Raw genomic sequence first — 24,865 nt, 5'->3', positions numbered from 1 at the left:
GGTTTCATCCACACAAACTGAAATGAGACCGATCCCTGATAATTTTCCTCCTGTTTTGTGTGAAATGGAAATAGTTGTGATGAATCTGTAGCATGGGCTAAGGTCTCCTTCATATTAATAGGTGATAATTTGGTTAGAATTTCATGAACTTCATTAAAATTCTCAGTGTCTATTTTGTGCATATTGGAATTCCATGAGAAGTTAGTGTCTGTCATTTTGAAGTGGATGAGAGAGGACAGGGTATTGGTTGGTTCAGTGTTTCCTTTCTGTAGCATTTTTGTTTGTACTAAGTTAGCGCATACAACCAGACCTAAGCCATTTCCATTACTCAGTACTTCAGATCTTAACTGTGTTGTTGTCTAGCAGTCTGTTTTGATGTATTTTGAAATATTGTAGAAACCAAATGATTTGGCAGGCAACAATTTAAAAAATTTGAAGCTGACTGTCCTGTACAATTTGCTGGCTTCAAATCTGCTGTAAAGAATACTATATTTAGTAAGAATGCTGTACATCTCATAAAAATAAGAAACTAACGTAACACGAACTGTGACTGGTATTGTGCTGCAGATACATGTTTGTGGCTTTCGGTTCGTCTTCACATGTGCATGTGGACAAGATCCTGATGGACGGTTCTGGACAGCGCGTCCATGTGCTGGAGGAAGTGTCAGGGCCCTATGTGACACTCTGGTACGACAGCAGCCTGGACAGAGTCTTTGTGGCAGATTCAGGGATGAACACCATAGGAAGTCTTGCCTCTGATGGTAATAATAGCTAAACTGTTAATTTAGCTGCATAAAGTAGTGACAAAACTGTTCTAAAAGTATAAAAGTTTTTCCACGCTCTATGGTATTCAGATACAGCAACAAGTATATAGAATGAGAAGACTTTCGGTTGCAATGTTGAAATTACTGGTTATTTGTACATCAGTGGTGTGTGTTTTGCCTAATTCAAGAATCTTCAGATTAAGTTATGGATATCAATAAAACATCCCCATGAAGGAAATTTATTTTTGTAGATGTTTTATCATAGATATTTTCAACTTGCTTATCAACATCAACCAATCTGAAGATGGCTCGAATTATGCAAGAAATGACTCATTGATGAATAAACAAACAATAATTTCATCACAGCCAAGACTGTGTTGTTCTCCTTATTCTATAGTTGAAAAACTGAGCACATCTTCACTGTAAATATTGTGCAGTGAGACTACAAGGTTTTAATTTGTAGGTATGTCCTGTGACTGAACGTCAGGCACATTAGCATCCATGGTCTGTAAACTACTGTTAATAAATGTAGGGTAGAAAGTATGTCCCATTGTACAACTTTGCATGAAAATACTACAGGAAGTAGTCAGTGTTTGAGTGGATGATTACTTAAGCACCTCTGTACTTGAAACACATAATACAGTCCTCGTGCTCATAACTGGAGTGATATGTAAAAGACTGTGGTGTATTCTGAAATGTCAGTGCTTATTCCTGATATTTCTTAAGCAGCGTTTTGTGAATAGCTGGTTTCTCAAGATTCTGCCAATTTTTCGGTGTCTATGGGATGCTATTGGGTGATAAAAGTAAACCTGTAAATGTTCATGTTGCACTTTATGTACAGGGTTATTACAAATGATTGAAGCGATTTCACAGCTCTACAATAACTTTATTATTTGAGATATTTTCACAATGCTTTGCACACACATACAAAAACTGTTTTTTTTAGGCATTCACAAATGTTCGATATGTGCCCCTTTAGTGATTCGGCAGACATCAAGCCGATAATAAAGTTCCTCCCACACTCAGCACAGCATGTCCCCATCAATGAGTTCGAAAGCATCGTTGATGCGAGCTTGCAGTTCTGGCACGTTTCTTGGTAGAGGTGGTTTAAACACTGAATCATTCACATAACCCCACAGAAAGAAATCGCATGGGGTTAAGTCAGGAGAGCGTGGAGGCCATGACATGAATTGCTGATCATGATCTCCACCACGACCGATCCATCGGTTTTCCAATCTCCTGTTTAAGAAATGCCGAACATCATGATGGAAGTGCGGTGGAGCACCATCCTATGGTACGTTTAGCTCCCTGCTTGCTTTATTCGTCGACATCCGCGGGCTACGCGTGAAACTTGCCCACAAGCGTTCAACCGTTTCTTCGCTCACTGCAGGCCAACCCGTTGATTTCCCCTTACAGAGGCATCCAGAAGCTTTAAACTGCGCATACCATCACCGAATGGAGTTAGCAGTTGGTGGATCTTTGTTGAACTTCGTCCTGAAGTGTCGTTGCACTGTTATGACTGACTGATGTGAGTGCATTTCAAGCACGACATACGCTTTCTCGGCTCCTGTCGCCATTTTGTCTCACTGCGCTCTCGAGCGCTCTGGCGGCAGAAACCTGAAGTGCGGCTTCAGCCGAACAAAACTTTGAGTTTTTCTACATATCTGTAGTGTGTCGTGACCATATGTCAATGAATGGAGCTACAGTGAATTTATGAAATCGCTTCAATCATTTGTAATATCTCGTAAGCAGTCAGGATACAGGCCCAGTTGCAAGATGCAGGGAAAGCAGTGTGTATTTATACCATTCGTGTCCCTAAAAAAACTTTGTAACAGATATCTGAAAGCGTAGGCTCATTAAAATTTTCACACTGACATCGTAACTGTGACATTTGCACTTTCTGCAAAGTGCACAATTCTCCAAGCTACATAAACAATTCACTCCTGCTATAAAAATTTTTGATGAAGGAATTTAGTATTTTAAGTGCCACGGCTTCAGCTGTTCAATGTGAAATGAAATTTAAATGAAAGAGACAGCTGCAGGTTGTTGTTTATGCAATCAGCTCTGATGTTCCATAATACCATCCTTATGCCCTACGACCAATGTAAATTAGGAGGAATCTAGTCTTGTGTACAGTCCTAAAAGGAGCCGTAGTTAAAGAACTGGTGTCCATAGATCCCAGGTTTACCCAACACTACCCCTTGTTCATCAACCGACTGACATTCTGGTTTGAATGTTGTCCTAACAGTTGTCCCTTGATGAACAAAGTGGTTGTTATGTAAATGAGAGGCAGACATGGATTATTTAATATTGGCTCCTGTTGTGACTGCACCCAAAATTGGATTACTGCCAATTTACATTGGTCAAGGGAGTTGAAGATCGTATAATGAAACATGAGAAGTACTTATATAAATGACATGCACAAGAGATGGCTGCAGGTGTTTTAATTTTCATTTCATAAGTTAATTTGGTTGAAGTAGCAGTTGTTGTGTGGACTGATCAAGCACTGCATATTTAGATGGTGTCATAAATCTCTGTACCACTAAGTTGACAGTATACTGCATACTGCAATGGTTAGATAAAAATGCTGGATACTCAGTGGCTTCTGTATGGACACAGTTGTGCCTTAGGTACCTGTGCATCTCCTTGTCATCCTTGACAATTTGGAGAAAATCTGTTGTGCTCTGAGAGTCGTACACTTGTGCAATTCTTAGTCTTGCGGTGATGTTGGGCTGTACAGAACTTAATTGTTACCCATTAATGAGGTGATTGATGAGTCAGGATACAGGCTTATGGTGCCCATTTTAATGCAGCTGGAGAGTCAATCCATTGGCCTCATTGTTCCATGCAGAAACTCTTGTTTGTGAATAGCAAAGTGTGATGATGTAACAGTGGCTTGTGGTTCCCTTGTCAACAATGACCTGAAGTGTCAGCAATGTTTCCAGCATATCTGATAAAAGTTTCCATTAATGTTGACTTCAAAAGTGAAAGTGTGGGGACTTCCTGGTCCATGTCACGTGAGAAGAGTTCATTTGACTCTTTTAACATAATGAAGGTTGTCCCTGAGCCAGAAAACATTCCTTCTGTGTGAACTGCAATAGGTCACACATTCATTAGAAAATAACACTACTGAGCAAGGCGTGAAATTTGGAAATTATGCCAACAAAGCACTGCAGGCTGCAATTTGCTGCTCCCCGGTAATTAAAACACATTTCAGTATCCAATATTTTGTCACTTGCATTGTTTGCATCAGTAAGTTTTCAGCTGACGTGCTGTGAATAGATTTCATTGGTGACTGCTCAGTTGGTTGAGCAATGGTAGCATATGTTTCCTCTCCAAAGTCCAACACATGAACTGTTTGATACTACCTGAAACAAAAGCAAGTTATACAAAAGGAGTAGGGGTACTTTCAAGTGGTCCTGCCAAAGCAGAATCTATACGCAATTTTCTTCATTTGCCCTTTCTGTAGGTAATTGTGCACTTTTCATGGCATTAGTAACTCCTAAATAGTGTTACTGTATTGGCTCAATTTAAATGTGTTGTCTTCATAACTGAAACAGTGAAATAACCTACATTACAGTAAAGCCGAAAATGCATCTCCTAGACTTCAGTGTGGGTATAGCTATGAAAGAGATGTTTATTTTCACATTTGTAAAAGGTCAGGAGGGTACAGGGACTACAGATAGGTTTAAATTGATTACGTGCAAGTCATGTCTGTGGCAATAACTTGGAAGGTTAAAGTGCATTTTCCATGTGACAACAGGTAGACAACTACGGTAAAGAACCGGCAGTACTAGACTCTGGGACTGTGGTTCATCAGTCTTAGAATTTCTCAAAGGCTTACTTTCAGTGAGCATAAGCTTGTTAATACCAGGAGACTTTGACCCTTTGTACACAGAAAGCTGGTAGAATGTGTCCTTCCTGTTGTGCTCAGACCTGCACCACTTATTAATATTAATTTAGCACCTTATCTGCAGTGCTGTATTCCTAACAGAAATAAGACTTGGCTAAAGATCCTGTGACTTGAAGCATCACTCATGGCTGCCACGTGCAAATTAGCCTTTCTGCATTGGTTATCCTCAGCAAGCCTGTGTTTTGATCCCTACTTTTATGTAATTTTTGGTGTTCCATATATGTAGCAGAGGTCCCGCAATTGAAGCAAACATTAAAGGGTAGAGTGCAGAAAATGAATTAAGAAGCAATGTTGTCATAAGTACCAAATGTGTGGCAAGCTGTTTTCCTGGTGTACTCCAGGGAGTGTACCACCACCAACAAACTGGTTTCAGGTTTTCAGGAATGTTCTCTCTGCTGTTTGCATAATGTCAGAAACCTTCAGTTACGTTTTAAAATTCTCACATTCCTAATAATTTTCTGGCCCTTCTTGCAGTGGGCTTGCAATGTCACAGGGCCATTTCTTAATGTACAAAATATTGACGTTGTTCATAAAGGATTTGAATTTATAATTTGAAATGAGCCTTAGCCTCAGGATCACTAAAGCTCTGACAGAACTGTTTACTATTAATTTGAGAAGTCATTTTGCTCGATTCTCTTCTAGGGACATGAGAAATGTTTCTGAAGAGCCCTTCTGAAATAGCTTTCTTGGCTTCCTTCATTTGAACACCTAGCATTTTCTTAAATTGTTCAATGGCTCATATTGACCTCATAATTGCCATATATGACTGAATGCAGCAATGTCTTTTCAGAGGTACTGAAAAAATACTAATCTCAAAAACAAAAAGAAGAAAACAGAAAAAAAGAAAGCAACACATTGTTGCACACAAATATTGAGCTTGATAGTGTTTTCTGCAACCCATTGAATTATTTCATTATACTTAACTTTTCTCATGTCATTTGAACATCTGTTAAAATCTGTGTTCAAACCTTGGTAAGACTCCCTTACTGCTTGCACTGCTCTTAAAGCTTGAGGCCACTGAACATGCTGAGAATATGATCTGCACCTAAGTCCTGTGCAACAGCTGGCAGTTAATGTCAGTCAACTCAATTCTTTGGCATAATGCCATTTGAATAGTTTGTACACATACTTAAATTGTTATAAAGTACTAAAATTCTTACCTAGCATTACACTAACACCATCACTACATGCTACTGTTGTCATTGAAGAAAAACCGTACTGTAAGAGAAATTTTGAAAGTTTAGTGTTTATTGTTTGTGCATATGTTTTTCTGAAGTTTAGTGAATTTCATACATTGTCACATATTGAAATTCTTTCATATTATGAACGGAGCTGCTTCCTTAATTCCTGCAATGCAGTCTGTGCAAAATTAAACTGTGGAGCCAACAGTGCTTTGCCCATGTGGAGACTATTTTGAATTTTCAAATCCACGAGGTTGTGGAAGTCCAAATACGGTTACACTTTCTTCTACAGAATATGCTGGGTGAAACTTTCCTTGAACTTTAAAAAAAAGTCTTTCTGCTGTTCAGCTGAAAGGTTCTTTACAAAATTCTTTTTCTTTTGCTACATGCAATTAAAAGGGCAATTACACAAAGGGGGCCTAGTAAGGTAATTTCTGAAAATCCGTGGATGTTGGAGAAAGTTTCTACTTAATGTTGTAATATTGCTAACTTCTCACATTGCCTAGTTGTTGTTCATTTTGAAAAGTCTTTAGTGAATTGATAGGTTTGTTCACCATAAACAGACTTAATATCACAAGTTCACTTTTTCACTCATTACTGCTTTAACCTCTGATTGTGTTGTAAAGAGTACTTTCCAGTAAAAGTGACAACATGGGCCTTATAAAGCTTAGACCCATTGCATAATGATTACTATCTTCAAACTCTTTGCAAACTGTGTGTTTACAATTCCACTCTTCAGCACTGACAAGCCAGTTGAAGAAACACACATTGTGCCAAAGTTCATTGCTAGGTCTAGAACCTCGTAGGTTCATACATTAACTGCAAGATGACTTATACTTTGTGTGTGATGCCTATTCATAGAGGCATGAGTTACACAAACTATAAATTTGCAAAATACTTCTGAACTACATTTTAGCTGTTACTATAAAATAGCAAACTTAGTGGGTACAAAGATACAGTAGGTAAAATAAGTTTAACTCCAAACTGTATTAACTAAGAAATGGCAAAATTATGGGCACTATTTTATGGGAGAACAGTGTGCATGATTATCAAAATCAACCAAAAAGTTGTGAGAAAGTGAACGTAGATAGTTAAGTAAAAGTACACATATAATAAACAGAAAAGCTGTTTTACTGAAATGTATAAATAATTACGTTTTAGGATTTGAGGATGCTGGATAAAAGCTTTGACTATGTAGTTTTTGGGAAAAGTTATTATTGACCATAAGAAAATGAGGACTTTCCAATGCATTATAAGAAGCTAACAACCGTGAAAATCTTTCACGGTGTGCATGTATAATCGATCAAGAATAGTTCTTCAGATCCAAATATAGTATCATCAGTAGTTTGAAAACTACCCCGTAAACAATAAATTTCCTGCAACTATTGTGTGCGTGTGTGTTATTGACCAGAAAAGGAAAAATTAAATTGGCATCAGGAGTGGTACAAGAATGGATAAGATCATCCCACCTTGCTCTTACAATGTCTGTTAGGAGTATTTGACATCTGCTGGAGTATACTGGTTTCCATTATGAACCCCAAATATGGATGTATAATTCACATGGAAATTTGGACATCTGGTATATTTTGGTTGTGAATTGCATGATTCATCCTACATGTGCCGTTACTGTTAAGCACAAATAAAGTGAGTGGATTAACACATACAGTGAATATAATAATCCCTAGTTTCTGAGGAGTTTCTGAAACGTATTAACTTTGCATATTTTTGTATAATAAATTCTTCTGATCTTAGTTGAATTGCCTTAGAAGATAATGCTGTAAGGCATTATAGAATGAAAGCTCACTAGCAATCAGATTTCTGCCACAAGGAGTATTTAGTATTGGGTGGCAGAAGTTCTACATGTAGAAACACACTGCAGTAGAGTTTGAATATTTGCAGGTATTGACCACCACATCTTCAAGAGGCTGTCGGGGTCTCCGACGTCAGTAACTGCTCTGGGGCAGGATCTGTTCTGGACCATCCACGGCCAGCGCAGCTTGTACTGGGCCAACAAATTCGATGGTGCTTCCAAAGTGAAGAAGATTGACCTTAGTAAGTGTGCCATGTAATGGATGCTGGTGCAACTTTTTATCTTGTCATGGTTGTACAAAGTTTCGTTGACATAGTTTCAAAGAAAATTATATTTAAAGCTAAAAAGTCATGCTTTTGGGAAAATGCATTTAAAATTTTTGGTAAATATGTTCAATCTACATGCAAAGTTAAAACTCACCAGGTCAGTAGCTGTCATCTTTGCAGATTTCTGTATCCTTTAGTGTAAGTTGGGAGGCACTCTTCGGAATTCTTATATCTTGTCATTTTGGGGCACTTTCCTCAGCTTTTCACACCATCAGCTGGTAAACAAACAAGAGCATTTGTGATGTTAACCCCAGGTTCTGTGCCCATATTTCTGAAAAACTTTCAGCGTACTGTCTGACCCATGTACAAACACACAACTGCATCCATCACACCAGTTTTTAGGGGTTTTAAAACCACAAATACTGTTATAGGCAAGTATTCCCACACACACAGTTATTGAAGCTTTCGTTGTAGTGAGAGTTCTCCCACACTTGCTTTAAGCAAGTAATTTGTTAGTTAAGTATCTATAGATAGGTTTTAAAATCTGCTATTGACATTGGTAGGAGGATGGTCCTGTCTGTATTAATCAGCAGTTATGCTAGAACTGATACATGGCAACTTGGAGCATCTGCACAGAGGTCCTCTGTTACTTTTTAAACTTACATCTTCTATTAAAGTTCCTTATTGTTGCTATTTTTACAGTCTGCATGAATAAAATATAAGCACAAAAAGATAACTTCATAAAATAAAGTACTATTTCAGATGGTAACACTCTTTTCACAAGACTTTCTGCGAAAGTCACTTTGACATGAAGCACAATAACAGCAGGAATTGCTATAATTAGCACGAGGTATGGAACTCTTGCAAGATTTATGCATGCATATGCTGTATAAAAACATACCATTCTTGGTAAAAAATTTGTTATTATTATTATTATTATTATTATTATTATAATCAATCATATGACTTAATGTTGATTAAGCCTGTTATCATCAATAGTTCACATATGAAGCATGGAACATACTTTGGTTAAAACTAGGAGTACCATGTTCAAAGATAATAGTGCATTGAAAATTTGAAATGTTACAATTCTCTTTAAATGTCATTAATAAATTATAGATTTATTCCTTCAAAAGATGCTATGATGATGCAGGGCATTAATATCACATGACAAAGTGCTAATGTAATGGATAATGTTGTGGTTTATGAAGTTCAATGTAGGTTCTCGTCCTGCTACATGAAAATATTTTGTTCTTCTTAGCATTAACACATTCTTGACTTCATAATGAAGGGAATGAAGAATGTTCTGCAATATTAAATGTTACATATGTTTGTTTGGTTAGAGAACACACGACGGTTTGAGTGTGGGGTTAGGCAGGAACCTGAGAACAGTTTAAATTGCTGAGAGTGAAACAAAAAGCAATAAAATATGTGATTCCTTGTTACGAAGTAGATCGCAGTTCCTGCATTTGTCAATGTTGAATGTGACTTCATTTCAAAATATTTTCTGCCAAGAAGATATTGTGAAATGAGTGTTACCCTATTTCAAATCACTGAGGGTAAAACAAAAAGTGCTGTAATGATGCTCAGCTGTTACTTTTTCACTTTGCACCAGGCTGACCAACTTTGCAAAGCAGTGGTCAAAGAATATACATTCATATATTCTCGTTCAGGAAAGACTTGGGTGTAACTTAAACTGATGAATAAATTTGAATTTTCCACTTCATGAATCCCTCAACTGTGATTATTTTTATATAAATTTTGGTGGATGTTTTTGAAACTGTCGTCATGCTTACACAACTCATTTATCCTGGCATATTCAAAGATTGAATCCCATGTAAACAATTTTACTTTATCTTCACTAGTAGTGTTGTAAAATTCCCGGGAATTTAAAAGCGAAGAAATATGCCCAGGGAATATTGCCGGCAATATTCCCAAAATTCATAAATTCCTGGCAAATTATGGTTAATTAGCAAAAAAGCTCAAAAAAACTGTTTAAAGGTAAAAGTAGTAATTATATTGTTAAATCTTATATGGATCTCGACTTAACCTCCTTGTTAGAAATAGACGTTTTTTGGTTTTCAATGTTTTAAATATCAAAGAATTACGCTAGAACTGCCAAGCGTCAACATTTATGACTCTTAAATTTCCTAGAACTGCCAACATTGAAATAATCAACCTTTAGAAAAACAGAGTTTATAATATTGATAAGCCATCTAGTGAGTAACCGAAGTTACTAAAATACACAGGGAAGTTTGTTTATTCAATTTAAGTTTTCTGTCATCATTATAGGTATTTAGACTATAAAGTTTAAAAGAAACTTGTACCAATTTTGTAAACATTAGTCATAGAAAATGGCATTTCTGGGAAAAATTATGCGAATAAACCAGCCGAGATTTATGATTTACTTCAGAATAAAAGTGATTTTACTGACCTAGACGTGGTAAAATACTAATTAAAAATTCTAAAAGTGAAAGTGATTGCAGTGTTTTGGAAAATAAATTTATAAACCATAATTCATCACAGGAAATGAGAAGTCTTTGAATTCTGAAAGTGAAACACCTATAGTCATTCGTTTGGAAAATTTTAAAAATACTACAGATAACGGCCGGTTGAGAATTACACCTCCAGATAAATATTTTGTAAGTTTAGATTTCATTCAGAGAAATAAGAGATTTGAACTTGCCTAAAAATAGTAGGCCTAGCAAATATTTTGAATTATTTTTTCCGCTGAAAATTCTCCATATGAATTTCACTTTGGAAAGAAACAGCATTATGATTGATGAAGATTTCCCACGTAGGCAATAAATTCACTGCAAACCATGTGTAATGTAGCATCATTTTTCTAAAAATTGGCACTTGTTGTTCATTTTCAGTAAAGATAAACAGGACTTTCAGTGAAGTGTTTTTCTCATTGATTTATTCTTCTTCTTCTTAAAATTCATTCACCAGGCAAATATGGCCAACACTATTTGAATATAAACTGGAAAACCACCTTGTTGTAAACTTCTATGGTTGGGGGCAGATAAATGAACAACAAAAATAAAAATAATTGGGTTTCAAACATGGGGCACAAAATATGAAGCTGTTGCACTAGCTACTGTGTCACTGCTTCAATTGTACTATTTACACACTAAAAGGCACTAGAATTTCCTCAGTTTACCATTGTTTACTCATAAAGGATAGAGTATCTACAGGTAAACAGTGTCCAATTATTTTGACCCCTCTTCAACTGAATGAAGTTTCTGGGAAATCAGGGCATGGCACTTGGTGTTTCATCCTCATAAGATAAAAACTGTGCTTTGTAATGTTGCTCAAGGTCCTCAAAATCTGGGTGTATATTATATTTCATGTGAATGTTGCATCTCTTAATGGGGGCAGACTGTCTGAACAGTCAAGGAGAGATGTAAGGAGCACCAGAGATATGAGTAAAAAAGAGCAAACCAGCTGTCACCAAGCACTGCATCAAATAAAATTGTGAAATGAAATATGAAACCAGTATTGTGATGTGAACTCTGTGGGACAGCATAGTTCATACATTAAAATGAAGATATCAGAAAACCTATTAAACAAAGACAGTGGGATTAGTTTAAATAATCCTTGGGATCTGGCAGTCAATTTATTTGTGTCACTAGCCATAACGTCCACCAGCTAGAGAATGCTGAATTTGCAGTTGACAGAATAGCAATGCTAGCTCTTAAAAAATATCAAAAGGGGGTGGGAAAATAACTTGGTTACAAGTAAGTGAGACCATACAATAATTCAGCATGGTTGGAGTCAATGAGCACGCAACAGTGAAACTTAGAGCTCCTGAAACACACCTAGGTCTGTCAACGTAATACTGTGAACTAAATGGACGTGTGGCAGAACACTCAAAAGCACATTTAATAATAAAAATTGGTACATAAAAACAAATTTGCTCAATTTTGTTTTGTTACTTTGTTTTAATACATTTTGTAAGTTGTGATTTCCTCCTTAACAACAAATTTATCGACATTGTCTTCACAGATCCTCATTGAGCAAATTTTGGCATTTATCTATGTGCCTCCATTGTATCAATTGGAATGTGACTCTGTCTATTTGTTGCATTTCCGGCAATGGCCATGTCCATGATTTGTTGCTTTGTTGAGTAATACATTGGAGTCCATTGTGCTTAATTCAAGCTGTGTGCTGTCCGAATGATAGACAGAAATTATTTTCATGTCTCCTCTTTGGTTTGGAAGCACACTGGGCTGTAATAATTACATTTGTGGCTGTATTAAACCTTTCATGATTAATAAACTTCCAACAAAAATAAAGTTTATGGTCTGAGGCACTGCAGTCATGGACTGTGTGGCTGGTCCCGGCGGAGGTTCGAGTCCTCCCTCGGGCATGGGTGTACGTGTTTGTCCTTAGGGTAATTTAGGTTAAGTAGTGTGTAAGCTTAGGGACTGATGACCTTAGCAGTTAAGTCCAATAAGATTTCACACACAAAAATGAAGTTTCATTCTGAAAGTTGGTGAAGTGGAACCAAAGTCTTACAAACTTAACCAGCTCTATGTTTTCGTTTGAATCTAGGGTTCTCAAAGTAAAATGTTGGTTGGAAAGTATCATCAGGATGACAAGCACAGAAATTTAATTATGCAATATTTACTTCTCAGTTGTTAGTGTCAAGTCACACTAGTCAAACAATCCACAATTATCACAACAGATAATGGATCAAATTCACCGTAGTGGGGTGAAGTTGAGATGCAAATTTTTTACTTTTGATCTGTCATAGTAAAGGGTAACAAGACAAATTTTACTACAGCTCTATACGAATGTTTAAAAAGGAAAAATAATACAGTAATATTTATGAAACCAATAAATTTGAAATCCAAAATTGGTAAACTTCAATTCAATGGTACCGAGACACTCTCAGAACAATGAAAGCTGTGAAATATTGTACACAAATTTTCAACATAAGATTTGAAGATGACTTTGATGTACCACATTTTTTTTTTGCAGTATTTGAAGTTTGGTGGACATCTGCATCACAGTAATTAAAAATATTGTGTGAACCTGAAGCATAAAGCATGACTGAACAGTAGTATTGTTTCAAAACAGTCATTGATGTAAAAGGAAACACAATTGCTTCACCCTTGGATGATAGATATTTTCCAGTGATAGATCCACATTGCCAGATGTTAAAGCATGCAACCCTCCTTTACTACTCTCAGCCATCCATAGATCAAACCCATAATATACCATACTTTTCTCAGCTCAGAAAGCTTCTCACTAAACATCAGATAAATAGGTCCCATTTTTTCAAAAATGTCCCATCAACTGTGAATAGGTTAAAATACTACATTGTGCATGACAGGTAAGAACTGTAATGGCGTGTTTCATCTTGTGCAGCAAATTATCATTATCATGTACCCAACAAACCAGTTGGATCTAATGGAAACCTGGTAAACTAGAAAGTACCTCATAATGTAGTTTTATATGTGCTTGATTTCCTTTATATTAAAGCTCACTTCAGAAAGATAGCCTCTGTTGGTTTTAAGATCTTAATTGTCCACACCTGAAGAAGGTATTGGTAGATGATCCTTTAACCATGATGTGTGGTTCATTTAAGTGCCACTTTGCCACTTATGCAAGAGATGTCGCATTCATTTGCCTTGGAAAAATACCTCCAGTCATCATTGGCTGCAAATTAAAATGGCTCAGTTGTGGATTGGCAGAAATAAGTTTCTCTCCATACTTAAGGATACTGTAATAACTCCTGACAAGGTTGTTCTAAGTGTGTGTAATTAAACCTTACATTGCCATCCAAGGTCACCCAATGAGAAAGATCTCAAGCTTGTTACTCATACCTAAGTTATAAATTCCTGGTGCTGTGCACATGTTGGAAACATCAAGAAATACTTCTAGAGATTAACTTTGGGTTTTTGCACTTACAAAAACATTTAAAAGCTGTCACAAATTCCTAATGTTTCACTGTTGGTAAGTAGGGTGACCTTATAGTTTAGCGGTTGAGCATGTGACTGCTATGTATTGTTTACTGTGCTTTGTTCTGTGATCATCTCTGCCATTCCTCCAGCCCTGACTAAATGAATAAATATTATAACACTAGTTTTATGTAAAGAATGTATAAAAGTGAATTTCTTAGAAAATTGGATTAACTTCTTAGAGATTATGGTCAGCTTATGCAGTATTTGCTTGGATGACTTGTCTAGTGAGCAGTGAATCTGCCCTTGATACAGGTGTTGCCTTCACATGTTAACATAAATTTTTCATGTGGGAATGGGGTATTGTGTAATTTTATATTAAACGCTAGCAGTCTAAAATTTCTGTTAATAACCTAGTTTCATTTCAAATTAATGCTTAAGACTGCAGTAGTAAGTAGAGTAGACACCATGCATATAATCAGAAATTGGGTTTTTATGGTAAAAATTAAAACTGTAATATGTAAAATGATTAACAACCATGCATATTTACAATATTGAAGTGCCTGTGTTCAGAAGTATGATGTTCCTTTGGACATGCTTGCATGTCTGAAGCAGCAGGCACTGTGGTGACTACAAATATTATGAAATACAGCAAATGTATTCACAGATGTGAACGTGGACAGCCATCACTTGTATAATGGAATAACAAATCTTGTGCTGGATTACTCGCAATAAGCGGAAAATCCAGATCTGAGTTAAGGTCAAACATAAATTTTGTCACATCGTTACACAGCTGATAGCAACTCTATTTAGCAATGGTAAATACACTTCATGAATGTTTATTTCCAGTTGGGTGCCAGTAAAACAAAATTTTTTTCTGGGAAAAGGAACAGGTCATTAGTTTTCGTGCTTTGTGAACTATTGTTGTAAGTTACTTGTTAAAAGTACCTGCAAATGCAGAATTTGATTCAGAATGGTCAGTCAAAGAGACACTAGATATCCTAACCAGATGCCTAAATAGTCACTGCTGGCAAAATCCTGGAGCAACCAAATGTTAAAGTAGCTGAAGTTTTCCAAAAGTTAAAATATCCTTAGTTTGTGTGAATCCATGTTGGTATTCCTGGGAATGAACTTGCCGATCGACTGGCTAAATCAGCTACTACCAAACCATCTCTTGCTATTGGCATTCCGGAAATAGACCTTTGCTCGGCATACATAGTCAGATTTTGGGCCTTTGGAATGCTGAATGGCACACTCTTTCTTCGCCGAACAAGCTCAGGGCAGTTAAGGATTCTACAACTCCATCGCGATCCTCCTTATGGGCCTCTCATAAAGCCTCTGTTGTCCTATGCTTGCTCTGCATTGGCCATACTTTTTTTGACTGACGGTTATCTCCTCCGTCGTGAGGACTCCGCTCTCTGTCATTGTGGGTCAATGTTGACTGTGGCACACATCTTATTGGACTGCCCCAACTTAGCCACCATATGACATGCTTTTAGCTTTCCAGACTTGCTACACCTGGTGTTGGCTGACAATGCCTCAGCGGCAGATCTCGTTTTACCTTTTATTCGTGATGGGGGTTTTTATCGCTTTATTTAAGGGAGGGACCTTCCACCTTATCGGTGAGTGGAGGGGATGGCAGGTCCTCTTGCTGCCCCCCTTCACCCTGACTGGATTGGCTTGGTGGTTCATTCCAGCCCTCTGCCTTCCCACCCCTTTCCTAATGGGGTCTGTTTTGTCTTAAGCATCTCTCTTGTTTCCTGTGCTTCTTCCTTCACATCCCTGTAATTATTCACCTTCTTTCCCCTCACCTCTTCTTCCGCCCTTTTCCTTCTTTCCTTCCCTGTCATTAGTTTTAGTTTATCGTTTTATGGACATTGTAGTTCCCTCTCCTAATGTGGGATTTTATCAGTTTTAGTTAATCTAAGGTTGGAGGACTGATGACCGTGTAGTTTATTCCCTTCTCCAACCAACCAACCTGATACACACCAAAGCTTCCAGGTATAATGAACAGAGCGGCTGACTTATTATTTAGACTGAGAAGTGGAAATGGTAATTGTAACTACTGTGAATAAAAACCCAGAAAATTAATAAAAATTGGGACTTTCTCTGCATTCAAATTTGGATTTGTGAAACTTCGCATTTCAAATCCTGAAAATAAAGTGGCCAGCCACGTGCTGCTCAGTTTTGCCTTCACATCAGTTTACATTTTGGTATATCAAGTGTCATGTCATTTTGCAGTGGCTGTGGAGGACACTTACCACGTAGTGCTGACGGCTGTGAGGGGAGTGGCATTGCTGCCGTACCACCCGTGCCATCAGGGGAATGGTGGCTGCAGCCACCTGTGCCTCGTGAGGGGGCAGAAGCAGGTGAGGTTTGTGGGACAACAGCTTCTGAGCCTTCAGCCTGGAACACAATTCAAAATCCAGCTCTGCTTCCTAAAGTGACTTGGAGAGATTAAGGGGTACATTTTATGAATAGTGCACAGGAACTGGTGCAGAAAGAAAATGTGTTAGAAAGAAACCATTTTAAGGTTGAGTAGTTTCTCATTGACAAATTACATTTGGTCAGTAAAAATTTGTTGCAAACATTCCAGATAAAATTATATTTAAATTGCAGGTTCATGATGAAAATTACCCAAGGACGTTTTAAATTCTCAAAGCGCACGTAGCTGTAAAAAAAGTGGAATAAGTGGCATGTTAATCCAGGGTGTATACACCCAGACAACCAAGAAATCTAGGGAAAATTTCAGGAATTATTTAGAATCTGGTAATTTTTTGTGTAGGTTTCAGTTAAATTTTTGTTTATTTGTAAGAACCAATACCTCAACAAAAATTTTACTGTAGCCCGCTAGTGCAGAATAATACTGTAGTAATAAAATGTAAGAAAATAAGACAAAAGTAAAAACTTTGCAAAGAAACATCTGCTGATAGCAAAATGTCAAAGGCTTCATGATGAAGACTATACAATATTTAGTAACAACAAACTGCTGCTGTGAGACTGACATCACATCTGTTTACATTTCTGACAGTTAATGGGAAAATATTGTGCATGATGGTTGGAGAAGCAGTACTTGAAAAGTAATTTCCTCTTTCATGCAAGAGGAATTATGTAGCCTGTGAGACCATGCAATGAGTTTCTTAAATAAGTGTTTGCTCTCATTCAGAACTTAACAATTTGATGACCAGTCACACAGAAAAATTTTGGCCACAGATCATCAGCATTTACGCCATTAGCTACATTTTATTGGCACTTTTGTGTTTGATGTATATTAAAGAATAACAGATGCCAAAAAGTACAAAGCTGTGAGGTTATGCATTCATTTCAATTCGTACATGTGTATTTACTTTTGTAATATGAAAATATGCAGTGTACATGTTGCCATGCATCAAAGATCATTCTAGCATGTTTTTTAATTGGGTTTTGTTTTCTGAATCGCAAGGAAGTTCTATGCTAGTGTGTAAAGTAAAGGTTTGAAAACTTTTACAGCTCAGAGGGAAAGTATGTCATTTAGTGCAGAAAAAATGGACTTTCACCCTGGGTAGTGTGTACTTTCACCTGGGGAAACCCAGGAAAACCTGACTCTTGTCTGCATATACTCCCTGTAATCCAAACTGTTTCTAGATTTAATACTTTCCTTGTGTTCCTGTAGTTCTTCCCTGAGATCAGCTTCTTCTATCCTTCCATAAATGCTGATAGCTGAGCAATGACACTTGTTAGCATGTACCTTCTATGAAACTGGAATATTTAAATTCTTCTTTAAGTCTGATGGTATTAAACATATTTATGTTGCATATCAGGTCAAATAGTTCTGTCACGGCTGCCTCTCACTGTACTAGGCAGCATAACTAGAACCCGGATAGTTCTCAGTGCTATTGCTAGCGTTAAAATGAAGTGCTAATTGCTGGAGGCATAAACAGTAGCAGCCTACAGAGCAGACAACACTGAGGTGTTGCTATAAAGATTTACAAAATCGTTAAGTGTCCCGAATATTTTGCGGCAGCCTGTCTGAATAAAATCTTCTCAGTTTTCAAGTCACGTCAATTCTAATAAAATTCTTGAGCTCTCGACAGCTATCTCCACTGTGGTGTAATGCAGAAATTTGTCGAAACACACAAAAAAAGTGAATAGGCCGAAATGGTGTTACAGTAGTTTGCATGTAGTCACTTTTTATGAGGGTGCCAGTACAAGACATGCTGTATCTTTGGGCCCAGCAGTTTCCACCTGGGATTGTCTGACGAATTACTTTTTGTACCGCAACGAATATTATGAAATGACTGATGGCCCAGCAATGGACTTGCCACTGTCTCCTGCAGACACAAATTTCTTCGCGGAGCACTTCGAGGAACAGGCTCCGAACTCTGCGGCGTTGTGTCCATCTCGCTTCCTGAGGTACATCAATGACACCTTCCTGATATGACCTCATGGTGAAAATATAGTGCAGCAGTTTGTGGATCAGATGAAGAGTGTCCAGCACATTATTAAATTTACTGTAATGGAGGAGGATGGCCAGCTACCGTTCTTGGATGTTTTAGTTGAGTGGAAGGCAGGAGGCCAGCTCAGTCATTCAGTGTACAGGAAACTGACACACACTGATCTGTGTTTGAAAGCCAAGAGTTTTCACTGCCCTGTACACAAGAAAGCAGTCCCAAACACATTAATACACAGTCAGTTATTTCTGTCAATGACCACCTAAAGTCTGAATTGCAGCACTTTAGACACATATTAAGAGAGAGCGCTTATAGCAAGAGACACTGTAAACACTTTCAGGTGTCACTGAAGAGACGCCTTGTGAATCGGCAGAAACAGAGTCGGCGACATTCCTGGCATACTGTGGGGCAACGATTAGCGAGTTAGAATGTGTACTGCAGAGAGACAGATTGAGCCAGTGTTACTGCCTGCCCCCAAGAAGAGAGAGATGTTGTGCCCTGTTAAAGGTGACATAGCTCTTAGTGTGCACAGTGTGCATGGTGTTCCTTGAGAGTGTGGCAGCATTGATATAGGCCAGACAATTTGCACAATTGCACAGTGTTGTTCCAAGCCTGACAGACCCATTAAATAAAAGGAGCTCGACAAGTTAGCTGTAGCTGAGCATTGCCTGGTAAAGACACAAAACATTATCAGAGAACATGAGTGTCTTGGCCAGTGTGTTAACATAAAAGAGGCAGCAACAGTTTCAACAGACCAGGGGTAAATACTGAGTAGGGCATGGGAGTGGGCTTTGGAAGTCGAAAGGAAGCAACGGTGGCCGCTTAACGCTCGGAGGGAGGCGAGAGCGGCAGTTTCAGATATGGTGCCAGCCCCCTCACGCCACCTGACGTCACTCGGTCCCACAGTGGGCCGTAGCTGCTACGAGGTGCCCAGCTCACCTTCCGCGCATGCATCGTTTCGGCCCTCTGGTGCCAGTGACCTTCATCATGGGTACACGAGTGGAAAATCGTGCCGGCCCCAGTAGTCAGTAGTTTCACTCCTGACGATGATGGCGGAGATAGCCACTGATGTGGCTTGAAAAATAGATTTTATTCAAAAGTGCATTATGTTGTTGGTTGAGGTAGGCCTGTTCAGCTGCTGTGCCCAGCCCACTGCAACTGTCAGGGATCAACTTATGTGAGCTGTTATATTACTGCAGTAACTGTTTAGGGAATGTTGTGTATTCCAGGTACGTTGCTATGACTTGGGAATCTGTTGGCTTTGAAAATGGTTTCAGTGTAATAGTTCAGACTGTGCGAAGAAACTGAATGTGGCTTTGGGTTGCAGGTGTGTGGCTGTCCCGAGGGCATGTTGCTGCAGGATAACGTAACGTGCCTCGTGCCAGCAGGGTGCAGGGCAGACGAGTTCCACTGCGAACGTGACAAGTGGTGCATACCTGCCTCTCACAGGTCAGTCTGTTGTCCGCAGTGGCAGCTGTGCTCACCGATGTGCTGCTCTGCACTAATTTTCTTACTTCTTAGGTTACCTTAAAACTTGCTGATGAGCTTCAACAGCTGTTAGACACTTCTTATTCAGCTCCTTGTCATGTGCTTGGAACAAAGAAAAATTAACATGTTTAGTGTTGAGCTTCAGTACTGCCCAAAGAATTGGAGCAGTGATCACAGATCAGGAAATCTCTCCGTTTGAGCTTCAGGTTGCAGCCCAGACTTCTGTTGGTGTTATCACTGTGGTGTCTTGAGGCTGTTAATGTATTATGGAATCAAAAAATAGCCAACCAACTATAAACTGTGGTTTGTTTTTAGGTGCAAGTCACACGAGACAATTGCAGTCACAGCTCAGTATAATACTCTAGCATTAGCATGTTTTGAAGCCTAGCACTAAATATACACAATGTCTTGATGCTGTAGTTTGTTGGTATCACTATTAGTATCTTTAGTATAAAGTATCCAGTTCCCAGTTAATTTTCTCATCTGAATTTAACCATCTTGTTCTCAATTTGATTAATGTTTCATAACTTCTTTACGCATAACCATTTAAGAGAGGCTGAAATGCTCATTTTGTACTCATTAAATCATAGTCTCTGAATCTAATTTGGATGAGTCAGGTAGTCATTAAGGACAATACATCCAATTTTCCTATTGGTATATATAAAAATCATTGTAAGTGTTCGTATATAATTGTAGTACCAGGAGAGCTTGTATCTGAACTAATTTGCAATAAAATAAGAGTTGATACTGTGGCAAGATTTAATAACTTACACCGGTCTCTCAAATTTTTAGCAAAGCTGTAGCTTGCACCAATGTATGGGAATGCCTACGTTGACACAGTTACCTTTGCTTCATTCAACATAAATATCGAAAGATTTTGAGTTTCCCAGTGCTCCTTGACCCAATTCTTCATCCACTTTCTTCTGCAAAAAAGTAGAAAAATTCTCACAACAGCAGCACTGTCTTTGTCAATATCCCAAACCACAACATTGCTCATTATTATTGACAATGTTAGAGTATCCTGGAGAGAGAATGAGTAATATTGCACAATATTATTGTGCAATTGAGTCTAGAGGCCACTTCCAGCTCACACAGATAAAATACTGTGCTAAAGTAGGCTGCATACAACACACTTTTGCAACTCTTCAGCATGTTTCTAATGTGTGTAGATCCAATACCAAATAAATGGAGAATATTGAAAAAATAAATCCTATAAACATTAGTGCCGCCATTCTTTGTTGTGGGACAGATACTGAAAAACAATGATTGGCAGAGGCTTTTAGTTAGAGATCAACACCTGTATCCTACGGAAAGAATGAGGACAATGGGACGTACCCTCTGTTAAACACTAAACAATGTTTTGCAAGATACAGATACCAAAGGTGTCCATTGAGTCCCTGATTCCAAAATTGTCTCAAAGGTGGATAGACTGCAACAAAAGGTATGTTTATTGTGAAATCAGTAAGAATTTTTTTACAAAATTTTGAAAATAGTATGGAAAGCTAACAGATGGTTTCCTAAGCTTTGCAGCTTGCACAGTAGTGGCATGCATAATTATTAATCATTTGCAAGCAATTTTTGCTGCCACACGACAATATTTTGAAATGTCCACATCTCACAAGCATTGAAATTTATCATTAAATGGTGCAGTGTCATAGCAGTAATGAATCGTGATGCCACACAGACTGCCGATTTGAGCTCATCCAGAGCGGTGGGACAGTTTTGGTAGACAATCTTTAAATGTGCCCCACAGTCAGATGGGCAAATATTGAAGCCAATCCATCACTGTGCCGGTATATTTGTAATAATCAAATACAGTGACTGTTCATGAACTATTTCTCACTGTGAAATAACTGTTGGGAGCCATATGGTCTGATCCCCATCTTGCATAAACCACTTGGTGCCTGGTTGATCCTCCAACACTAGCTGTATAGTGAAAAGTTGTCCCAAAATTGCAGCATAATTTTAGTGACAGTTTTTCACATGAAAAAGGGCCAATGATGATACCCACCACAGCCCTAACAGTAAGTTCGAGAGAATGCAATGGTTTTGCTTCACAAATGGAAATTCTTGGAATCCCAGAATGGCCAGTTTCATTTACTCTTGACTCCAATCAGGTGGAAGTGTGCTTCATCTATGAACTAGATATGGCCAACATCAGCCATCTTGTCGGTGCTATGGTTTACAGTTGGCCTTATCACATAGCTCATACAGTTATGACCTTTTGAGATTGGATATTGAATGGAAAAATGTATAAGACCTCAGTATTTTCTGCATGCTGGATCCCTTCAGAGCAGTTAGTGCTGAAATTATTATGACAGATTGTCGGATTTTGCTGAATAATTCCATTAACTGGTGACATTTTAAGGAGTCTTCACAGTTTGCCTGTGGCCAACATTCTCCACGACATTAGCCACAGTGTCTGCATGTTAGATTTGGTGAAGCGCTTGTAAACGGTTTTTACTTACAGCCTTTTGCAACATTAATTCGCATTTGAAAAAGGTGCCTTGTTGCTGTAAGACTGTTCTAACATGGGGCATTCCAATACCAGAAAAACATTCAACAGAATACAGGATTTTGACATCTTCTTTTGGTATGCTAACTTCCTTTCACATTTTAGTTCTAGAACTGGCTTGCTGTGATATGTGGTGCTCTATTTATAGGCATAGTCTATTTCTATTATCATGGTGTCTATCAGCTTCTTCAACGATTACAGAACTTCAGTATAACTTTGGTATAACATTCTTCCAGCTTTAACAACAAACATAGGGTTTGCCGCACTTGCCCAATCTTGCAGAGTTATTACCTTCTGAGGTAAGGGTCTCCAGAGCACCCTTCGAAGATACAAAATGTAGCCTTCATCTTTAAAGTTGTTCTTGCCACTTACTCAGGACATACACACTTCTGAAAATTTTAACAAAGTAGTTACATACTTCCCCTTCTATTCTTATGTTTATATCAATGCAGTAGATTCAGGAACAATCAAGAACTGTTAATGTCTACTTAGGGGAGCAGTCAGAGGAGGGGAGACATGGGGCCACAGTTTTCTCGAGGCACCCCTGATCCATCCTTCGCACCTAAATGCAACACAAACAAAATTTTATTTCTACCACTGAACATGAAACTACCTGCTTATATTAGGCTACAGGTATTTTTTACACAGTGAGATTCTCATTTGATAGTCGATTTTTGTATGCTAGTTAACTATTCATATACTTTGTACAAACCAGTTCAATTGCTATAGTATTAATCTCTCTGTGCAGGAAGAACAGAACAAATTGAATTAGTTGTGCGTGCCTCTCTGAAATACATCAGAGTGGCAACCCTGCTCCAGTGGTTTGTTCTGCTATTTGTAAAACAATTTGAATGTCTGTTCAACAGATGCAATGGTGTAAATGACTGCCCGAGTGGAGAGGATGAGAAAAACTGCAAAGTGTGCTGGGAGCACGAGTTTGCCTGCAGTAACGGGCAATGTGTGCCTCTGGAGGGGAAATGTGATGGCATTGTGCAGTGCTCAGATGGGTCAGACGAACGGGATTGTGAAATTGGGATATGTGACACAGGTCAGTCGCGCAAGCTACTAACCATACAGAGTGCACGCTGTATGGTTAGTTGCAACTATCCATTTCATGACATTGTTAAATTCTTTAACAAAAATTACTTATTGCAGAGACAGAGTTTGAGTGTAGAAATGGAAGGTGTGTAGCTCAGAGCTTACGGTGTGACCTCACAGAGGACTGTAATGATGGCTCTGATGAAGAAAACTGTGACAAAGGTGAGGGTACATATGTCACTTTAGTCAAATATCTTGAGGGTGGTTTGAAAAGTTCTCGAAATCACCATGAGAGGTAAGCGCTAGCGCAAAGAGTTGTTCACATGATATTCATTGGACTGTTGCCTGTAAACACATGCCATGTCAGTGCTCTTAGAAGAGAACTGTGGCAGTGACCTGTCTCTGTTGTTGTTCCCACATATTGATTTGCGAAGATGGTAAATATAGAGATTTGAGCAGTGATTAAGTATTTCGTAAAGAAAGGTATGAAATCAAAGGACATTCATGCTGATTTCCAGAATACTCTGGGGAACTCTGCTCCTTCATATTCAACTGTTGCTAAGTGTATGAATGAATTAAAATTTGGTTGGGAGAGCTTAGATGATCCGCGCAGTGGTTGGCAAAGGTGTGTCACTACTCCAAAAAACGTGGCAAAAGTGCACAAAATGATCATGGAAGATCACAGATTGTAAGTACGTGAAATTGCTCGTGCTTGTTGGATGTCATCTAAAAGGGTATATCTCATTTTAACTGAAGAATTAAAACTTAAAAAATTATCTGCAAGATGGGTGCCGCAACTCTTGACGCTGGATCAAAAACGCAAGAGTATGGACATATCGGAACAATGTTTGGTCAATTTTAGCAGAAATGGACAAGATATTTTGTTCCAGGTTTGTGACCACAGATGAAACTTGGGTGCACTACTATACCTCAGAGACAAAACAACAGTCAAAGCAGTGGAAACATGCTGATTCTCTGCCACCAAAGAAAGCGGAGACTTTTCCTTAAGCAGGAAAGGTCGTGGCATCAGTGTTCCGGGATGTGAAGGGGATTCAGTTTGTAGATTATCTCCCCACTGGGCAAACAATTACTGCAGAATACTATGCTAACCTCCTGGATAAACTGCAACAAAAGATGTGCAAAAAAGGCCAGGTTTAGCATGGAAGAGTCATCTCCCATCAAGACAATGCGTGCTGCACCCATGTGCCATTGCCATGGCAAAATTACATGAACTAAGGCTTGAATTGTTGCCACACCTGCCTTATTCACCAGATATGGCTCAGTCACACTTCTGTTTCTTCCCAAAACTGAAAATTTTTCTTGGTGGATGAAGATTCACTTCAAACAAAGAATTGATAGCTGGAGTTGACAACTCATCTTTGAGATGGGAACAATGCACTGGAACATCGTTGGACCAAGTGCATTAATCTACCAGGAAACTACATTGAACAATAAAAAAAAGTTTCAGTGATTAAAATAATTTTTTCTATTCCGTTCTGAGAGCTTTTCAAACCACCGTCACATATTTTGACATTCATGAAGTTGGAAGAA

At 38.3% G+C, this 24,865-nt stretch overlaps 1 protein-coding gene across 1 annotated transcript in view; it reads left to right on the top strand.

The window, feature by feature from the left end:
* Positions 1–24,865, top strand: part of LOC126482251 (vitellogenin receptor-like) — a 221,222-nt gene that overhangs the window by 125,597 nt on the left and 70,760 nt on the right. Inside the window, exons 17-22 of the mRNA XM_050106231.1 lie at positions 568–761; positions 7,758–7,910; positions 16,085–16,212; positions 19,601–19,722; positions 23,143–23,324; positions 23,432–23,536. Of these exons, the coding sequence (XP_049962188.1) occupies positions 568–761; positions 7,758–7,910; positions 16,085–16,212; positions 19,601–19,722; positions 23,143–23,324; positions 23,432–23,536 (884 nt within the window). The remainder of the gene's footprint in view (positions 1–567; positions 762–7,757; positions 7,911–16,084; positions 16,213–19,600; positions 19,723–23,142; positions 23,325–23,431; positions 23,537–24,865) is intronic.

This window comes from Schistocerca serialis, chromosome 5, assembly GCF_023864345.2.
Source record: "Schistocerca serialis cubense isolate TAMUIC-IGC-003099 chromosome 5, iqSchSeri2.2, whole genome shotgun sequence".
Taxonomy (NCBI): domain Eukaryota; kingdom Metazoa; phylum Arthropoda; class Insecta; order Orthoptera; family Acrididae; genus Schistocerca; species Schistocerca serialis.
This window is presented reverse-complemented; position numbering and strand designations above follow the sequence as displayed.